This window comes from Ammospiza nelsoni, chromosome 9 (genome assembly GCF_027579445.1).
Source record: "Ammospiza nelsoni isolate bAmmNel1 chromosome 9, bAmmNel1.pri, whole genome shotgun sequence".
Lineage (NCBI taxonomy): Eukaryota > Metazoa > Chordata > Aves > Passeriformes > Passerellidae > Ammospiza > Ammospiza nelsoni.
In genome coordinates, this window is record NC_080641.1 from 35,109,177 (window position 1) to 35,123,653 (window position 14,477).

The window sequence follows — 14,477 nt, forward strand, 5'->3', positions numbered from 1 at the left end:
CCCAGAAAAGAGGATGCTCCCCAAAACCTCTCACTTTCCGAGTGTTCAAGAGTGAAAAAAGGCCTCAAGTCCATCTTGATGAGCAGCTCTCACCTTTCCCCCTGTACCCAGCACTGGTGAGGCCACACCGCAAATCCTGGGGTCACTTTTGGGCCCCTCCTGACATAAAGGACACTGAAGAGCTGGAGCATGTCCAGGGCAGGGAATGGAGCTGGGGAAGGATCTGGAGCAGCTGAGAGAGCTGGGCAGGGGCTGCAGAATCCCTGAGGAGCTGGGCAGGGGCTGCAGAATCCCTGAGGGAGCTGGGCAGGGGCTGCAGAATCCCTGAGGAGCTGGGCAGGGGCTGCAGAATCCCTGAGGAGCTGGGCAGGGGCTGCAGAATCCCTGAGGAGCCGGGCAGGGGCTGCAGAATCCCTGAGGAGCTGGGCAGGGGCTCAGCCTGGAGCAAAGGAGGCTCAGGGGGCCCTTGTGGCTCTGCACAGCTCCTGACAGGAGGGGTTTGGGATCTGCTCCAGGGAACAGGGACAGGAGCAGAGGGAACGGCCCCAGGCTGAGCATGGGGAGGTTTAGATTGGATATTTGGGAATATTCCTTCCTGGAAAGGGTTCCCCTGCCCTGGCAGAGCTGCCCAGGACTTCCCATCCCTGGAGGGATTTAAAATTCCTGTGGATGTGGCACCTGGGGATGTGGGTCAGTGATGGCCTTAGCAGTGCTGGGAATAGTTGGACTGGATAGTCTGAGAAGGATTTTCCAACCTAAACAATTGTGTGAGAAAAAGAGAGCACAGAAATGTCAGTAAGTGGGAAAAAGCCTCTAAAAAGGGGCTGCTAAGTCACCTCTGCAGGGAGAGATTCCGTGTGTTCCATCACCTTGCAGAGCTGGCAAAGGAGCAGATGGCAAAACCTACCAAAAATGCAGTTTTTGCAGAATCCTGGCACTGCAGAGGTGCTGCATTTCAGGACGTTGGAGCATTCCCAGTGCCAGCAGAGAAGCACGAGGCGAGGGCTGCCTCTGTCCTCGCAGGGACTGGCAGCTGCTCAGCTCTTGTGAGGAAATGTCACCTCAGTTCTGCTGGAGTGCCACCAGCCCCAGCCCTCCTGCGCAAACACCGGGCAGGACTCAAAAACTGAAACTCCTGTTGTTGTTCCTCACTTCCCTGTTCTGTGTCAGCAATGAGTTCAGCCCAGCAAACATGACCAAAGCTCCGCTGTCATTTACGGGTTTGGCTTATGCAACCCCCAAATATAAACTGAAATGTGAGATGGTTGAAGATGCGTCCTGAAGTGTTCCAGGAGCCCCATCCCGAAATGGCAGCAGTGTTTCCAAAGTGCCCATGTGCCTCAGCTGTACCAGGAAGGTGATGGAAGTCAGCCACTGCCCGGGCCTTGGGACAGTTTCTGGCTCTGCTGATGTCAGTGGGACGCTCACGTTGGGTTCAGGGAAAAACAACTCATGGAGCATCTAAACTTGTGTTTACTGTTTGTGGGAGTCGCTGTAGCAACAGCAGATACCACTCGGGGAGAGGATCCCAGGGCACTTCATCCCTGTCCTCTGCTCTGGAGCCAGGCTGGGAGAGCTGGGGGTGGCCAGCCTGGACTGGAGAAGGCTCCTGAGAGCCCCTGCCAGGGCCTCAGGTGGCTCCGAGAGAGCTGGAGAGGGGCTGGGGACAGGGCATGGAGGGACAGGACACAGGGAAGGGCTCCCACTGCTAGAGAATGGAATTAGGTGGGATATTGGGAAGGAATTGTCCCACGTGAGGCCCTGGAATGGATTTCACCCAGAAGCTGTGGCTGCCCATGGATCCTTGGAGGTCTCCCAGGCCAGGTTGGACAGGGTTGGAGCACTCTGTGACAGTGGAAGGTGTCCCTGCCCGTGGGTGGAACTGGATGGGATTTAAGTTCCCACCCAACCCAAACCATTCTCTGGTATCCATGAACATTAAATATGAGGAAAGCCAGAAAATATTTGTTATTTTAAGATCATTCCCACACAAAGTTTTTAGATTGGTAGAAGAGCAACTCCTAATGGATTCTATATCTGGCTGTTATTCTGGGGTAGCTGTGGATCTTAAAATATTTCACGGGGGACTTGGAGGGTATATTTTAATTTCACATGCTGGTTCTAAAAGCAAATTTAGCCTTAGGAGTGGGACTGTAGCCCCTGCTTTCACAATTTATTGGTGAATATCCCCAAGTTCATCAGAGGGAGCTCGTGCAGCTGCACACAGCCAGGGAGGGCTGGTTTGATAAGAGTTGGGGTTTCCGGGGTGCTGGGCTCAGGCTGCGTCACTCGGTGCCTTCAGGGACAGCTCTGAGTTTCTGAGAAGGGCTGAGCTGGGCCCTCTTCCTGCTGTGGGCCAGGACAGTGACTCTTCTTGACTGGCCCGTGTGATTCTGTGAAATGAGAGGGAATGTGGTGCCTGTGACGTCCCTCCTGCCCCTGCCAAGGCAGCTGGTTCAGAAATGACTGCCCGGTGACCATGGAGGGCACACATCTGCAGGCATCGGTGCACCAGGCTGCTTTCATGAGAAAATGAGTGAAAAATAAAAGATTGGGATGAGTCAAAAGCCAAAAACACCAAGAAGAGCTGCACAGGGATGCAGGTGCTGCATCTCGCTGGGTGCCAAGGCCAGAGGGAGCTGTGGGCAGGCTGGCCGGTGTCAGGAAAAATGCAAATTCTGAAAGAAAAACGTGAATGGTACTTTTTAAAATCCATTTCTGCCCTGGAACAGCAGCAGAACTCACAGTTTTCCCCTTGGAGTGATCCTTAGCAAGAGCTGTTTGCTCTCACTTTATTGAGTCTTTGCCATTGAAATGACTGGAGGTATGTTAGGGGGCCGTTTTCAAAATATCCCAATTTAAATCGTGAACCCATTGGGCTCTCAGTGGTTTCAGTGCTAAGGCTTAGCAAGTGACAGTGTTCTGCATGAGTAAACCATGGAGGGATCCCTGCTCTCCCAGGATTCCTCCAGGAAACCTCCCAGGGATGAAGCAGGGAGGCAGAAACCAAGGGAAGGAGGGTCCTGATGCACCCTGCTAAAAATGCCAGAGAACATTGCAAATGTGTAAAATAGTCACTCTTTATTTAGCTCATCTTCTGAAACCCAAAAAATAAATATAAAATACTTACAGCCAAACCCCCTAAACCCTCACATTTCCTAATTCATCTCGATATCCCTAATATAGTTTTGCTTGTTTTAGTTGGGTTTTTTTCCCTTTTATTACATAAGACTCAGATTACAGAATAGAGGAATATCCTGAATATCAGCTCTGGGGAATGGGAGTCCTTCAATATCAAGAGCAGATTTCTGTTCTGGGTCCTGCCTTCCCTGATGGCTCTTTCTGAGGTGAAGTTTGGAAGTGAAGTGACAGTGGCAGCAGGTCCTGCAGACCTGGGCAAGGCTGGAAATCCCCCAAAAGGCTAAAATTAGGGTCTGGTGTCAGAGTCCCTGTGAACCTGTTCCTTCTCCTCCTCCAGGAATGCACACATGCCGTGGCTGTGCTTCCTGAGGAGTCTCAGGGCAGGAGAACACAGGATTTGATTTAAACATGTGAAGTTTAGTTTGGCTGAGATGGGTTTCTTGCTCTTCCTAAACTTATTTTGCCTGTGCTGGTTTTATCAATCCCAACGTTTTCTGCAACAAGTGGTTTGAGTCCTTCTGGGTCAACTAATTTACAGGAAAAAAATAGTTGAGAAGGAATGGGAAAAATTCCCTCGATGGAAATGGGAATTTCTCATGGGAGAAAGGAAAATACACTGAGCTTTGTGTGATTTTGGCTATTTTCACCTGCTTTGTGATTAGGCAGGAATGAGAGAACTTTGAATGTTTGGAGCTCTGCAGGTACAGAAAAAACCCCATTAACTTCCAATGCCACAAAGATTTGGATTCACCAAACCTTTCAAAGGTGCCTGTGCCAGGCTTATTGCTGAGTTACCTTTGGCAGGGTTTATTTTCTGTTTATTCTCAATCATTTGATGGAAGGTCCCTCTCCAATGCTTTATTGATGTGGTGAGCGACAGAGAGGATCTGTCCTTGGGAAGAGACAGCAGCACGGGGTGCAGCTCCTTCCCTGGGGACACTGGGACACGAGGGACACGAGGCAGGGAGGGCAGGGGGACAGGGCTGGGGCTCTGGCTCAGCTCCTGAGTGTGTCTGAGCAATCCTGCCCTGTGATGTCACTGGTACCTGCCGGTAGGAACGCTGAATCCATCAGCCCTGACAGATTTATGGGATGAGCATATGTTACCGGGATTATGAGAAGCAGTTACATTCATGGGGAGATTTTATGATTCACTGTATCCGCTTGTGGAAACCTCAACTTTTACCCCAGAGCTGCTGGGGAGTGTCCTGCTGGCAGGGCTGGGAGAGCTCGGGGAGCAGGGACGGTGGGTTTGGGGTGCAAGGTCTGCTGGGGAGCAGGGGGCTGATGGGGACAAAGCCAGCAGAGCTGGGGAGCCAGGAGGGACAGGGAGCAGGGCCAGGAGTGGGGAGTGGGATTGGGAGTGGGGAGCAGGGCCAGGAGTGGGGAGTGGGATCAAGAGTGGGGAATGGGGCCAGGAGTGGGGAGCAGAGCCAGCAGTGGAGAATGGGACCAGGCAGGGCTGGGGAGCAGAGCTGGTGGGGAGTGAGACTTGGTAAGGTTTAGGAGCAGGGCTGGAGAGGTTGGGGAGCAGAGCTGGTGGGGAGCAGAAGCAGGCAGGGGTGGGGAGCAGGGATGTTGGGAGCAGAATTCCTGGAGAGCAGGACTGATGGGGTTCAGGCTGTTGGGGTTCAGGTGTGTTCGAGAGCAGGGCTAATGGGGATCAGGCTGTTGGGGAGCAGAACTCTTGGAGAGCAGGGCTGATGGGGAGCACACTGCTGGGGAGGAGAGCTCTCGGGGTTCAGCGCTGATGGGGTTCAGGGCTGTTGGGGAGGAGAGCTCTCGGGTTCAGGGCTGTTGGGGAGGAGAGCTCTCAGGGTTCAGGGCTGATGGGGTTCAGGGCTGTTGGCTGTTGGGGAGGAGAGCTCTCGGGGTTCAGCGCTGTCGGGGAGCAGGCTGTGGGTGCAGCGGGGAGCGGGGCTGGCTCAGCAGCAGGAGCAGCGTCCCGCGGGCGGCGGGGGAGGCCGATCCCCGCAGCAGCCGGCGGGGCGGGGGGGCCGCGGTGACGCTCCCGAGCCGCGGCCCTGCCCTGCCCTGCCCTGCCCTGCCCTGCCCGGGGGGCGCTCGGTTCCCCCAGCGGCGGGGGCCGGGCCGGGGCGGGCCGGGCCGGGGCGGCGGCGGGCGGGGACTCGCTGGCGGCGGCCGGGGCAGCGCAGCGGCGGCCGCGTGATGAGGGAGCGGAGCGGCACCTCCGGCAGCGCTGGCGGCGGCTCGGGCGGCCCCGCCATGGACAGGCGGCCGCAGCGCCAGCCCGAATACATGTCCGTGTGCCTCTTCGCAGAGGAGCCCTACCAGAAGCTGGCCATGGAGACGCTGGAGGAGCTCGACTGGTGCCTGGATCAGCTGGAGACCATCCAAACCTACCGCTCCGTCAGCGAGATGGCATCCAACAAGGTGAGCCCACGTGCGGCACCGGGATGCGGGACGGGGATGCGGGATGGGGGTGCGGAGAGGCGCGGGGCTCTGAGCCTGATCCCGGCCCGTCCTCGCGTCTGTCCAGGACAGCAGCTCCGAGTTAGTTGCGGTGAAGGGACTGCACGTTTCCCCGCGGAGACGCGTGCAGGGAGAACTCGCGGCGGGTGGCGTGGGGAGCGATCCGGGATGGATCGGGGAGAGCGATCCGGGATGGATCCTGGATGGATCTGGGAGAGCGATCCGGGATGGATCCGGGATGGATCTGGGAGAGCGATCCTGGATGGATCAGGGAGAGCCATCAGGGATGGATCCGGGATGGAGCGGGGAGAGCGATCCGGGATGGATCAGGGAGAGCCATCAGGGATGGATCCGGGGAAGGCGATCCGGGATGGATCCGGGATGGATCGGGGAGAGCGATCCGGGATAGTCTTTGAGGGGCGCGATCCAGGGTACCGTGGAGAGCCCTATGGCTGCCGCAGGCTCATTTCCGAAAATTAAAGAGGTTTCAATTAGCGCCGGTCCCTTGGAGCCGATATGAGCAGGAACACTCTGCAAACGCCCGCATTTAACAAATCACCACGCCAGAAGTCAATTAACTTCATTGCTTAATAATAATAACGGCGAACTGTAAACATTGTGGGTCCGGTATTTTACGGCTGTTTTGGCTTTCGGTGACGTTTTAATTTGATTTTAATGCGCTGGGCTGGCACCGCTTGGCAGCACATGGTGAGGGTGGGCAGGCAGGGATGGTGACAGGGATCAGCTCGGGGGCTGCTGCTCCGCTGAGCTTTCCTGGGAGCCAGAGGGGAATTGAGAGGTTCTCTGCACAGAATAAAGTGCTGAAGTAAAGCAAGAAAAGTCCGTGGTGTTTAAATTCAGGGGAGCAGGGGGAGAGCAGAGTGGCTGGAGTATCCTGACAGGCAGCAGAGGACAAAGCGCGAGTTTTGAGCAACTTGTGGGAGTTGGTGCTCCAGCCCTCCTGAGCCCAGCCTGCTCCAGCATCTCCCGGAGCCGGGCACAGCCCCGGGCACAGCACCGGGCACAGCACCGGGCACGGAGCCGGGCACGGAGCCGGGCACAACCCCGGGCACAGCCTGGTAGCTCCCGGCCCGCGCCTGCCCCTTCCAGCGCTCCCAGACAGCGCTTCCAGCCCCGCCGTGCCCGCTGGAATTGTCACACTCACAAATTCCCAACCCAGCGCCCGTCGCATCCCCGGCATTGCCCAGTTGTGATGGTTTTAAACCCAATTCTGCACCACCCTGATGTCTTTGGTTTGGGGTTTTTTTCCTTATTGGAAATGACTGCAACCAGAAACTGAATTTATGGGGAAAAGTTGAGCAAAGAAATCCAGTGTTGTTTCAGCTTCCTCTTCTGGTAGTGATTACCACGATGTGCAAGGGCAAAGGAAGCAGTAAAAGTTTTACAGTCCGAGCTTCCAAGAAATAAATATCATTTTATTCGTTTGAGTTTGTGTTGAGGGAACCCTGGATGAAAGTTGAGGAGGGTTCAGGCTGCACCTCCAGTGTGAACACGGCGCCCTTCAATTTGAGGTTACTTTTTTTTTTTTTTTTTTCTTTTTTGCTGACAGACAAATCTGGCCTCGTGAAGGTGAAACTGAATTGCTTTTGTAGCACTTTAAAGTTGCGATTACTCGGGGTGCAGGTGGCTTGCAGCTGGCTCGAGAAAAACTTCCTGAAACTTTGTTCTTTCATAACCCGTTTCTGAAATGTCTGCGCTTTTTTGGTCAACTTCCAGTTTCGCAGTTTTCAGCTGTGAAAGAGAAGCATAAAATGGCCTCACACCTCGCCTGCCTTAGCTGTGGAGCTGTAAACATTGTCACAAATCACGGTTCGGGCTGGAAGGTTTGGTTTCAGCGCCTGGCAATTCGGGGGATTTGCGGCTTTTTGGGGGGTTGGTGGCAGACAAGGTGCGGGCTCTGGCAGCGCTGGGTCTCTCCCGCACCTCCGGGGCTGAGGAGGCTCCGCCGCCCTGCCCCGCTCCGAGCATCCCGTCCCATGCTCCGAGCATCTCCGTTTGTCACCGGCCAACAGCAGAGCCGGCAGATGTTTTGAAAACAGGATGCTTGGGCTGCGCGTTATTAAAGAAAAAACGGAAAGAGAAACAGTCTAGATAGGAAGAAAGCAAATCGGCTCGGCATGCTCCCAAGCGCAGCAGCAGAATAAACACTGACCTATCTTCCTGACCTCCGCTCTCGCCGGTTCCTGGCCCCGCGCCACCCCAGCCAAACTACGTCATTTGAGCCCGATAGTAGGCATGGCACAGCTGTTGCAAGTGTGACTCGAATTTCCTGTCTCCTTCCTGACAGACGTAGTTTAGAAAGTCCAGAGTTGCAACAACAGCGCCGAGAGGGGCAGAGAGGGAGGCTCTCGGCATCCGTGCGCGCAGGGGGATTCTCGGGAGCGCTGCGGCAAAAATAAAATAGAGGAGGCAGCGGAGGGGGCAGAGCCATGCGGGACGGCAGCCGCGCTTTGAGCTGATGGGGTTCGGAAGGCAGCGCTCCAAACATGTGCGTATTGCTCGTTTAGCGGGAGTCACCGCCGGCAAGGAGCGGCTGAGCCTGGGGGCTGCGCGGGCAGCGGGGACCCTGCAGTGCCACCCGCAGGGATCCCGCGGAAAGCTGGCAGGGAGGGAGGCAGGGAGGGAGGGAACGCTGCTCCCTCTGATGCTGGCACCGAGGCACTTCCAGCGCAGGGCAGCCCGGATCTCTGCAGAACTAACCGTGCACAGCGCTCTTGTCTTTCTAGTTTAGAGGGGAAAAAAATAATAACCTGCAAAAATACCTGTTTGCAGCTGCCACGAAGGGAGTTTGTTTTCCTAACGCTGAATTTCCTAACATTCCTAACGTATAGGGCCCTGCAGCTTTGCGCTGACACAAAATAACCTGGAAGGAGCTCTGCAGGCACTCGGTGCTGCTTGAGAGACCCAGCCACCCTTATTTACATTATTCCTACACATATACTCAATTTTTCCTGCATTTATCACCACATCCAGCTTCCAGCTCAGGCAGCTGCTGTGTCAGAAGGGTTTGTGAGTCAGTGATGATAAAAAAGGGGCTTTTTTCTGTCCTGGCATTAGGCAGCTGTCCTTAGCCTCACTTTGCTGCAGATGGGACCTGCTCTAGTCCCTAATTTGGGATCTGGGGCAGGATGTGCTCAGTGCATCCCCTGGATCATCAGAAGGAGCGGGTCTTTTTCCCAGCTGAAATGCTGGCCTTGCCAGCTCCAGGTTTTTATGGGGCCATCACATCATGAAATGGAGGGATGGAGAGCATGGATTGCTCCTGCAGAGCTGCCTGTCCATGCAGCCCAAACAGAGATACCTGCATGGACCTGAGCTGCACCTCTGCCTCTCCTTAAATTAGACCTTAATTCAGAGCTTTCTGCAGTCCATGGAGTCCAGAGAACAGAATTCTGCTCTCTGGGGATATTCTAAGTTTAAATAGGCAGAGCGTGAGTGGTGTCCTCTCATGACTTTGCAAACCCCCTTGCCTCTTCCCAAACTGTTACTTGGAGGACTCTTCCTTGCAAATCCTTAAACTCTCTTACTGCAGCTCTTAAGGATGTTTCTGTTATTCCCAAGTGCTGGATCACTCCAGCCTTGTCCAGCCAGCGGCCCGGGACAGCAGCACAACTGCTCCGTGTGTTCCTCTCTCGCTTGCGAGCCGCAAGATAAACAACGCAGCCGATCTGGTTTTGCTGGGATTTCAAAGGGCATTTCGAGCAGAAAAGCGGAGCAAGGCCGCCCCTCGCTTTCGGGAGAGGGTGGCTCAATAAACATCTGGCCACGAACGTGAAGTGCCGGTGCCAGCGGTGGATGTGCCGGGCTGCACAGCGTCCCCAGCCCCGCAGCCCCCGGCCCCGTCCCCTTGCTACGTGATGTTTCCCTTAAGTGGTGCCGGGCTGTTTAGTCTTGCCCTGGCTTTGCGCTGCGACTTCCTTTGTTTAATCGCCGCACAAAGAGAGGTTTGTTCGCTGCGGCAGCCGGCGGAACAAAGACGCTTCCAGGTCTGCTGTTTTCGCACGGCGGGATGAGTCACTGAGCCCCGCGCCGTGCCGGCATTCCCGGGATCCGGAGCGCCCCGAGCCGGGCCGGGCCGGCGGGGCCGCGCCGGGCGCGCTCCCGCTGCGCGCTCCCGCAGCGCCCCGCGCTCCCCGCGCCGCTTTGACGTCGCTCTTTAACCCTTCCGTGGCCGGGCAGCCGCGCTGCCGAGCAGGACCCGCGCCGGCGGCATGCTGCAGGAGGTAGGAGCTGTGTCTGGATGATTTTGGGGTGTCCCCCCGTCTGAGGGCGATCTTGTCCCTGTTGGGATGTCCTTGCGCTAAAGGACAGGGCACCGCGTTCCTCCGGCGCTGCGGGAGCGGGGCTTGAACGCCGGCGCTCGGGGGGGTGAGCGGGAGCTGCCGGGAAAGCTGCTGGAGCAGGGGGGAACAGCGCTGGGTGCTGGCTCTGACCCACGCTGGGATCCCCAGGCATTTGGGGAGCTGGGTCCCAGTCAGCTCCTGCGTGTCGCTGTCATCACCATCGTAAATGGACTTTGGAGTGGCTGTCTCTGTGTCCTCCCGTGCTTCTTGCCCTCTAAAGTAAATCATTCTGGGGGTGTCAGATATGCCCCAAAAGCAGGGTGGAATATCGGGGCCACACGTAATTAATTATGTGATATTTCGTCATTGCCAGCCCTCTGGGGTGTCTGTCCCGATATCTTGGTTAAACTGCTTCAGCTATTTTAGGAATTGAAATATTGGAGGGCTGCAGCATTGGCTGTGGGATGTGTGGGGATTAGGAGACAGTGTCACCATCTGGGATCCCCTCCTGCAGCAAAGGGATTTTGAGTGCTGGATGCTTTCCCATCTTCTGGGATGTTGTGGAAAATCCCGTCCAAGGGGGATCCCCTGGCCATGGCTGGTGCAGAGATCAAGGCGTTGTCAGTAGGATTTTGGCTCAAATCCTCCTCCCCAGGAGCCTTTTGGGGAGCTGTCACCCATCCTCTGAGCCACAACGGTGCCCAGGAGCCTCTGGCGTGTCCTTTACCCAATCCTGGTGTTCCTGGGAAGTGATGAGGTTTTATAAGTTCAGCATTCTCAGACTTTTACGTTATAACACGTCAGGGTGGGGCTTAAATAAATAATAGCTCAAAGGCAGGTTCAAAATGAATCACGAGCTGAGGGCAGCACTGGAGAGTGACTAAATGTGGGGAGCAGGGTCCCTCTGGAGTGGAGGATGCTGGTATCATCCCAGAGGAGCAGCATCGAGGAGCTGAGGAGGATTGCAGGGCAGTGCTGATCCTCATCCTGGTTTGGAGTGGTTCTGTGGACAGCCTGACTCCAAATTCCTCATTTTCTCCCCAGCTGTGTTCCATGGGGCTGATCCAAATATTTGCATGAAGTGAAATGAATTGAAAGACGTGGAGTTATCAAAGGCAGGACAAGTTGTGGAGATGGTTTGGGATGGAGATTCACCCTCAGAGCCCTGAGAGGGAGAGATTCCCCCGATTAAAGCCTGGCTTAAAGCAAACAAACCAGAAGTGTCTCACCTTGCTGCTGGTTTAGCACAGCTGGGCCAATGGCAGCAAAAGGATTCTGAGGAGCATTTGCCTATCTCTGTGTGAGAAGGAGTTTTCATTTAAGTTTATCTCCATTAATTAGTGCCTTCTGTATGGGTCTGATGCTTGCATTAGGCTCATTTTCATTTTGGCAGGACCAGCTGCCACATTTCTGGGGGATGCTGAGCTACACCAACTTCTTCCCTGGATTTTCAGTGCCCTCTTCCCAGGACTCCCTCTTTATCCCGTGTTTTCTGAAGAAAACAAACTTCTGTTGATTCAAAGTTCCAGAATTTTTTTCCAACACAGGCATCTTGGAAAAGTCTTCTCAGGGCACAAAGTTATTTGAATTTTCCAAAGCCTGTTCTCCTACTCAGGTAAAACCCCAGCTGGATTTGCCTAAATGATGACTGCAGAGCTTGATTCAGATTTAAATTAAATTTAAATTGCTGCTTCATACGATTAGCAAAATCCCATGTTTAATTGCATCGCTGTCCTGTTCAATGACAAACGCTCTGCTAGTTGTTATTTTGGGGGTGTTTTCTGTGATTGAGGATGCAATCCAGGCTATCCCACCCAGATTCCCTGGAGCAGGGCAGGCTCTGTGAGCCAGGGAGGCTCTTGGCTTTGTGGCTCTCCTGACGCAGCGCTCGGCTTCCTCTGGCACCCAGGCCCCGCTGTGGTTTGCAGGGGTGTGACTGACACAAGATGTGGGGCTGAGATCTGCAGCTCCTGCAGCGCTCTCGGGGCCACAGATGCCGTCAGGCCTTTCTTTAATCACCTTGGTGGCAGCACATGAGCTGCTGGAGGTCTGTGCTTGGTGCTGCTGCTTCTCAGCCGCTCCCCTTCCTCCCCAGTCTCCCTTTGCTCTCCACACATCCAACGTTCTTCCAGCTGGTAGAGCTCTAAAAGTGACACTGCAGAGCCAGTGTTTGGCCTGTTCCTGCTTCTGTTTACTCACCTCTCCCCAGAGGGAAGAGTAAAAGCAGTGCTGGGATGAGGAATTGGTGTGGCAATGACCATGCAGCTCTGGGAAAGGTGGGACAGGAATGGAGAGTCATCCCTGGCCTGGGATGTGCCTTTTGTGCGCTCCTTCCTCCCAGCAGAGCCATTTGTGCTGTAAAATGCACCTTTCAGTGGGGGAGAGAGAGGAAATCCATACAAAACCCAACCAGATGAGCTGTACACTCCAGATGTAGCTGCCAAATGAATTGGGTAGGAGAGATCTGTTCTGGATGTTGGAAAATCATTTTGGATGGAGCAGAAACCCTCCTGAGGTTCCTCCAAAGGATTCCAGAGCTTCAGACTGGGCCAGGCCTCCCTGCTGGGGTTCTTCCACCCAAGGAGAGCAGCAATCTGTCCTTTGTGCCATCACACAGCGAGAAATCACCGACCAAGGCCAGGCTGGGCAGGGCCTGGAGCAGTGGGAAGGTGGAAGGGCTGGAAGGAGATGAGATGGTTTTCCAGGTCTCTTCCAACCCAAACCGGTGGGGGCTTCTCTGGAATCTTAAACTCTGCCAGTCCTGCTATTTCACATCAATACAGAGGGAAACCCAGCCTGAGTATTTGGGCAGGGGTGTTGGAGACAGGGATCCGCAGGCAGTGGTGTTGGAATATTGAGACTGGGTTCCAGGGCAGTGGTGTTGGACTCTCCAGGACCGGGATCCATGGACTGGGATCCAGGGCAGTGGTGTTGGACTCTCCAGGACTGGGATCCATGGATTGGGATCCAGGGCAGTGGTGTTGGACACTGCAGGACTGGGATCCAGGGCAGTGGTGTTGGACTCTCCGGGACTGGGATCCATGGATTGGGATCCAGGGCAGTGGTGTTGGACTCTTCAGGACCGGGATCCATGGACTGGGATCCAGGTCAGTGGTGTTGGACTCTCCAGGACTGGGATCCATGGACTGGGATCCAGGTCAGTGGTGTTGGACTCTCCAGGACCGGGATCCATGGACTGGGTTCCAGGGCAGTGGTGTTGGACACTGCAGGACTGGGATCCATGGATTGGGATCCAGGGCAGTGGTGTTGGACTCTCCAGGACTGGGATCCAGGTCAGTGGTGTTGGACTCTCCAGGACTGGGATCCATGGACTGGGATCCAGGGCAGTGGTGTTGGACTCTCCAGGGCAGTGGTGTTGGACTCTCCAGGACCGGGATCCATGGACTGGGATCCAGGGCAGTGGTGTTGGACTCTCCAGGACTGGGATCCATGGATTGGGATCCAGGGCAGTGGTGTTGGACTCTCCAGGACCGGGATCCATGGACTGGGATCCAGGGGCCCCAGGAGCAGGCAGGAGCAGCAGATCCGGCCCCGCAGGGCACTCGGGGATCTCTCCCGGTGCCAGCCCCATCCCACACATGACACACGGGTTTTCAGGGAAGCTCAGCGCTGCTTTCTCCGTGACCCGAGCCCTTCCCCGCGGCGGCCGAGGGGATTTTCCTGCCTCAGCGCTGAGTAACACCCGGAGTTGTGGGGAATGGAGCAATCCGGGCTGGCTGCAGCACGGCCAGAGCAGCGCGAACCCCGGCGCTCTCCTCGGGCAGGCTCCTGCAGGGAGCTTTTCCTTTCCGGCATTCGCAGCAATTTGCATATTTCGAGTCTCATTTGGCTGGAAACGAGCTGGAAATGCCCCAGTGCTGCGAACGCTCGGCTCCAGCTCCCAATTCATCGCTTTTTTAAAGCCCCGTGTTGCGTAAATCCCGTCCCACCCAAGGGAGGTTCTGCCGCTCTCAGAAATGCTAAACTTCACGGGGGGAAAATCTGAATATTGTTCTGTCTACATCAGATAGATGTTCTCGCTTTCATGAGCAGCCACATGCTGATTTATGGCAACCTGCTATTTATTTATCAACATTTACATTGTGGATTTCTAAATTATTCTAATAACATCAGGCCAACAAGTTGGTCATGATGTTGCTCCTTTAAAGTCTTCCTTTGAACATCTCTATAAATCAAGGCTGCTTTGATGTGAAATTGGAGATTTCATAAGCCTGTGTTTACTTTTGGGTTTCCAAAATCAGCTGAAGGGAAAACAAAAAAAACCCAAAAAACAAATAGTACTTTGTATCTCATTAAAAAGAGTTTCTAGCGCATTAAACGCGATATTGTTTTAGGAAATAAGAACTAGAAAGAGCTGCAAAAGAAATTTGATTTTTTTAATGACTGATAGTTGACTGCAACCATTCCACTTTTCTCCAGGCACTGAAATATGGCTGAAAACTTTCTTTTTGTGTTGTTTAGTGTGAAACAACCTCGTGTTTTTTGGTTTTGGTTTTTTTTTTTTCTTGTTTAAGCATTAAATGCACCTCCCATCATTCTCCATGGAGTACCTAGCAAGGAAAATCGATGGGAATTATG

At 54.6% G+C, this 14,477-nt stretch overlaps 1 protein-coding gene across 1 annotated transcript in view; it reads left to right on the top strand.

Annotated features, from left to right (window-relative positions):
- The window catches only part of LOC132076669 (cAMP-specific 3',5'-cyclic phosphodiesterase 4B), an 85,446-nt gene that overhangs the window by 53,097 nt on the left and 17,872 nt on the right, over positions 1 to 14,477 (top strand). The window contains exon 6 of the mRNA XM_059477910.1: positions 5,423 to 5,535. Within this exon, the coding sequence (XP_059333893.1) occupies positions 5,423 to 5,535 (113 nt within the window). The remainder of the gene's footprint in view (positions 1 to 5,422; positions 5,536 to 14,477) is intronic.